Raw genomic sequence first — 5,534 nt, 5'->3', positions numbered from 1 at the left:
GGTAGCGTATATATATATATATATATATAAAATCATCTTATTTTTAACATTTATATAAATTACATATTTATATAAGGACCATTTGCATTGACAATTAAGCACAATTTTCCTCCATAATTCTCATTACTATAATGCATTTTATACAGTCAAAATATTTTCCAGAATATATATGTTCTCATATATATATTCTCATTCCTGTAATCCTAATTGTCCTGTAATCCTGTAATTTTAAATTTAAATGAAAAATAAATTTAGTACAGCAAAAATTTATATACTGTATACTTATTTTTAATTTTAATAATATATAATTCTTTTCACATTACATTTCAAATGTGCTTAATTGTCAAAACAAAAAAAACAATGGTCCTAAAATAACGTATTTAAATATAATTTCTAATCTCTTTCTTTTCGGGGGCTCGAAAAATGTGATCCAGTCATGTTGTTGATGGGTTTTTGTGAGATTCCCCCTTTTTGTTAGTGTTTGTTTGATGTTTATTTTTGCATGAGGTGAGATGAGTTTGAGCTCCCTCGAAACATTCAGATGTCTGTCCTTACAAAAGAGAAAAAAGAGGAATGTTTTAATGGAGAGCAATGAAGTGCAGCATTGTAAAAGGTGTAGTGTTTCCCTCTGCAGCTCCGTTATATCCGTCACGATTCGTTTATATTCTCATGATTTCAGAAGAGTTTTCCAGCAGACAGTCGCGTCACTCAGCGCATCCCTTCACTGTCTGACGGCCCGCTTTTTCCTGACTGACTCCAGCTGTGAGAGAGAGACAGTGAACGACACGGCAGTGAGTTCACATGAAGATGAGCCTGAACCACAGACACTGCAGGCTTTAATATTCATATTCACCTCGTTCTCCACCTTCTTCAGTCGGCCGAGTGCGTCTTTTGCTGCATCCTGATAAACGAGAACAGCTTTAATCTAAACGATTTTCAGAATTGAGGAAATTACTTCACAAAAGTGACATCCAGCTTCTGCTGTGTTTTAAGGCACATCACAAAGTTTTGATGAAATATCTGAGCAACGGCATGAGTGTTTCAAGTCAACATGAAATGACATTCGCAACCCATTTTACTTCAGTAATGTCAAGCACTTCTGAGTGATATGAGAATGAAAATTAGACACCTCACAGCTTATCAATGTGATTACGCAGAACAGCTAAAGTCTGATTGTGTGTGTGTGTGTGTGTGTGTGTGGTTTGCTCACCCTGTTGCCTTGGCTGGAAAACATTTTGACTGAATCCGAGAGCCCGTGAACGAACTTCTGCAGCACATTTTCATATTCTGAGACAGACAGAGAGATTATCTGTTTTGCTACTGAACAGCTCTCATATGTAGCGCTGAGAAGATCAATTCATTGTAATGAATCAGTTTATTTAGAAGGTTCATTTAAACTAACCATTAAAAAAAATGATTCACAGATTCATTTGAATCATCAATCAGTATTATTCCCAGCAGTCCACAATATGCAGCATTTTATGTTTGTATTCGTAACAAAACAAAAACAATTCAGTGAAATAGGGCGGTTTAAGGTTAGGTTTTGGGGTGTTTTTCCTCTTTTTTTTTTATTATATAAACCACTGTTGTAAAGTCTGGGATTTTTTATGTTTCTGAAAGAGGTCTCTTCTGTTCACCAAGTTTGCATTTACTTAATACAGTAAAATCAGTGAAATATTTCAATTTAAAACAACTGTTTTCTATTTCAATATATATTAATATGTAATTTATTCCTGTGGTCAAAGCTGAATTTTCAGCATCATTACTCCAGTCTTCAGTGTCACATGATCTTCAGAAATCAGTCTAATATGCTGATCTGCTGCTCAAGACACATTTCTCATACTATTAATGTTGAAAACAGTTGTGCTGTCGAATATTGTTGTGAAAACTTTGATGGATAGAAAGTTCAAACAACAGCATTGACTTGAAACAGAAATCTTTTGTAACATTCTAAGTCACTTTTGATCAATTTAATGCATCCTTGCGGATTTACAGCATTAACGTTTTAGAAAATAAATCTTACTGACCACAAACTTTGAATGGTAGTGCACATCATTTGCACCTTAGTTAAAAGTTTTCTAATTGCATGTGGTACCTGTCAGTGCTGCCGGATGTTTCTCCAGGTATGATTTCTGCCACTGCAGTCGCTGACAGACATCCATGTGCTGCTTGATCAGCTCTGACGGGTCTCGTCTGTTCTTTTTATAATCGTTGATCTAAAGAGAAGCACAAAATGACTCATGATACACTCTATATCCAGTCAACAGCTCAATCCTATCACGACTGACACCAGCACACACCTTCCACTCCAGTCTCTCTTTGTCGTGGTGAAGCAGACTGAAGCTGTGCAGCTTATACTGCGGAGGAGACGAGCTGAAACCAACCAGAGACCTGTGTTAAACACACTCACAGAGTGACAGGAAATCAGTGCCGTACGATCAGCTTTAGTGTTACCTTGGTTTAGAGTTCTTGTCGTGATCGTTTCTGGGTTTGGATCTTGGAGAAGAAGCCTGTTGGAAAGAAAAGGTTTCATGCAGCTTCTGTCCAGCTGTCTTTATATGGAAGAACACATCCTGTGTGTAACATAAATAGCAATAATTGGCATCTCATACCCGTTCCTTTTCCCTGCTTTTCTCTCGCTCTCGGTCCTTCTCCGGTGAAGGTGTGAGCGGGTCGATGACGAGCCATTTCTCCGTCACCGGCTGCAGCTGAACTCCAGACAGCGGCTCGCGGATCTTTACACACACCTCCAGCTTCCCTCCCGTCGCCTTGCGTCCGTCCAACACCTGCAACAGCAGCACAGGCTCATGGGACACCAGCGCTCGTGTGCATGCGATACGTGTGCGCGAGTTTGTGTGAATCACTCACGTCTATAATATCTCTGATCTCACACTGGTTCTCCAGAGCTTCCAGCTTCAGCTGAGCACTTCCCACCACTTTATCTGTCTTGAATAGACCACTGCGGACACACACACACACACACACACAGACACACACAGACACACACCAAACAATTAAGAGTGATAGTGATAGTGACACACATGAAAAGTTAAAAACTATTTTGCCTAAAGAAAACTAGGCTTATTTTTAGGACCATTAATTTGAACTAATTTCATGACAATTAAACAATTAAAATGAAAAATGATTATTAATTATTTAAATTGTAATAAAACATTTAAGCTGATTTGTTTTAAATTCCTTTAAAAAATATTTTAAAATGTAACATTTAAAAAAAATGACAATATTGAGAACCATCATTGAAAATAATGTAAATTTGCACAAAAAAAAGTACAAGTAAAAAATGCAGATACATAACAGTAATGAGAATTTGTGAAGAAAATCTGTTTAATTGTCACTATGCAAAAATGATGTACATGATGAATTTATTTTTTGCCAAAAAACGTTGCAATTAATTGATCAAAAGTGCAATTTTTAATTTTTTTAGTCTATGGTGGAAAGAAAAACTAAAATAGAATTTTGAGATGAAAACTCTATATAATCTCACAATTCTGGAAAAACAATACTGAGTTGTGAAATAAAATATCACAATTCTTTTTAAGTTTTATTCTGTGGAGGAAATAAGCTTCCATAAAAACCCTTAATAATCCAAAAATTATCTTAATTTTCCTTATGCTATATATTACTGTTCTTATGGGGTGGAATGTGATCTGGACGTGTTATGGTCAGATTCACTGTTAGTGTTGATTAATAGGAGACTCACCCTTTGTGTACGACCTCAAACTTGATGCCTTTGGCCTGTACCACTCTCTTAAAGCCTCTGTGATCTCGCTTGATGTTCAGCTTGAACTTCTCCTTAAACTCTGAAAACACACAGAGACTGTCAGCTAATGCCGCCACCTGTTTAACACAGATCGTGCATGTGTGTGTGTGTGTATACCTGGACAGTTGGAGTTTCTCACAGTGCTGGTTTTGTCTCTCTGAGCTTCTTCCTAAGAATCAAACACACACTGTTAGATGCCAATAGCATGTCTGCGTGTGTGGAAGAGAGTGAAAGTGTTGCGTACCGCGCTGGGGAACGGGAACTCAAAGCGCACACTCGCATCCAGATCGTTGCCTGAGACTCCTGGAGAAAACAAAGAAAACAACATTTGCAGTCATTTTGTCACAGAATTTCACATTTTTTATTCATATATAGACACTACTGTTAAAAAGGTTGGGGTTAGTGAACATTTTTTTGAATGAAATTAATAAAAACATCCCCCAAACTTTTAAACGGTAGTGTATTTCAGAGACAATCAGCCTTTTTACAGCTTTATGACACACAGGCACACGTTCATACACACCTGGAGGAGCAGGCAGGTTGATTCCTTTCACGACGGTCAGCAACATGTCATTGGACGTCAGGGTAGGAAAGATCCTAAACACAGAGATGAAGACATATAGAGAGTCTGTGTAGGACGTCCTCACTGACAGACGTGTTGTGTGTGTGTGTGTGTGTGTGTGTGTGTGTGTGTTCTTACTTGACAGAGTTGAAGGTGCGCTCCTCTGTGTGGAATTTGGGAACTGATCTTCCTTTAGTGTGAGCTTTCTTCAGCACTTCAATATTACTCATGCATTCCTCAGCCAGCTTCTCAAACCTACACACACACACACAGATCGTTGCCTGAGACTCCTGGAGAAAACAAAGAAAACAACATTTGCAGTCATTTTGTCACAGAATTTCACATTTTTTATTCATATATAGACACTACTGTTAAAAAGGTTGGGGTTAGTGAACATTTTTTTGAATGAAATTAATAAAAACATCCCCCAAACTTTTAAACGGTAGTGTATTTCAGAGACAATCAGCCTTTTTACAGCTTTATGACACACAGGCACACGTTCATACACACCTGGAGGAGCAGGCAGGTTGATTCCTTTCACGACGGTCAGCAACATGTCATTGGACGTCAGGGTAGGAAAGATCCTAAACACAGAGATGAAGACATATAGAGAGTCTGTGTAGGACGTCCTCACTGACAGACGTGTTGTGTGTGTGTGTGTGTGTGTGTGTGTGTGTTCTTACTTGACAGAGTTGAAGGTGCGCTCCTCTGTGTGGAATTTGGGAACTGATCTTCCTTTAGTGTGAGCTTTCTTCAGCACTTCAATATTACTCATGCATTCCTCAGCCAGCTTCTCAAACCTACACACACACACATATATATTTTTTTATCATGGGGGCTTTCCATTTACTTGTAATATTTTTATACAGAGCTAATAACCTTTACTCGGCAGCAATCCTTAAACCAAACCCTTTTTTATTTACTATGTTCATTAATAAGTTTTTCTCATGAGGACTGTTTGCTGCTCCCACAATGTTAATTTCAGGTTTTACTATTTGGCACATTTAGTCTAAACAATGTAGGCAAAATCTAACCGACACACAAACAAATACACTTTAAGGCTCACAAGCTCAGGAAATTACATTTTAATTAATATTAATATAATAATTATTATTATTACATATTTGTAATTAATAAAATAAACTATTAATTCATTTCATTTATACCTTTTATACCATTAATATGTAAAAA

The 5,534-nt window shown here is 37.2% G+C and overlaps 1 protein-coding gene across 1 annotated transcript in view; it reads right to left on the bottom strand.

The window, feature by feature from the left end:
* Positions 1 to 358: 358 nt before the first annotated feature.
* Positions 359 to 5,534, bottom strand: part of cc2d1a (coiled-coil and C2 domain containing 1A) — a 14,786-nt gene continuing 9,610 nt past the window's right edge. The window contains exons 17-29 of the mRNA XM_016284212.1: positions 5,027 to 5,143; positions 4,854 to 4,927; positions 4,026 to 4,084; positions 3,899 to 3,950; positions 3,722 to 3,821; positions 2,869 to 2,959; positions 2,613 to 2,786; positions 2,455 to 2,510; positions 2,301 to 2,373; positions 2,096 to 2,216; positions 1,211 to 1,287; positions 854 to 901; positions 359 to 760 (exon numbers count right to left, since the gene is read on the bottom strand). Of these exons, the coding sequence (XP_016139698.1) occupies positions 722 to 760; positions 854 to 901; positions 1,211 to 1,287; positions 2,096 to 2,216; positions 2,301 to 2,373; positions 2,455 to 2,510; positions 2,613 to 2,786; positions 2,869 to 2,959; positions 3,722 to 3,821; positions 3,899 to 3,950; positions 4,026 to 4,084; positions 4,854 to 4,927; positions 5,027 to 5,143 (1,081 nt within the window). The 3' untranslated portion in view covers positions 359 to 721. The remainder of the gene's footprint in view (positions 761 to 853; positions 902 to 1,210; positions 1,288 to 2,095; positions 2,217 to 2,300; positions 2,374 to 2,454; positions 2,511 to 2,612; positions 2,787 to 2,868; positions 2,960 to 3,721; positions 3,822 to 3,898; positions 3,951 to 4,025; positions 4,085 to 4,853; positions 4,928 to 5,026; positions 5,144 to 5,534) is intronic.

Source organism: Sinocyclocheilus grahami, unplaced genomic scaffold, assembly GCF_001515645.1.
Source record: "Sinocyclocheilus grahami isolate Dianchi unplaced genomic scaffold, SAMN03320097.WGS_v1.1 scaffold181.1, whole genome shotgun sequence".
Taxonomy (NCBI): Eukaryota; Metazoa; Chordata; class Actinopteri; order Cypriniformes; family Cyprinidae; genus Sinocyclocheilus; species Sinocyclocheilus grahami.
This window is presented reverse-complemented; position numbering and strand designations above follow the sequence as displayed.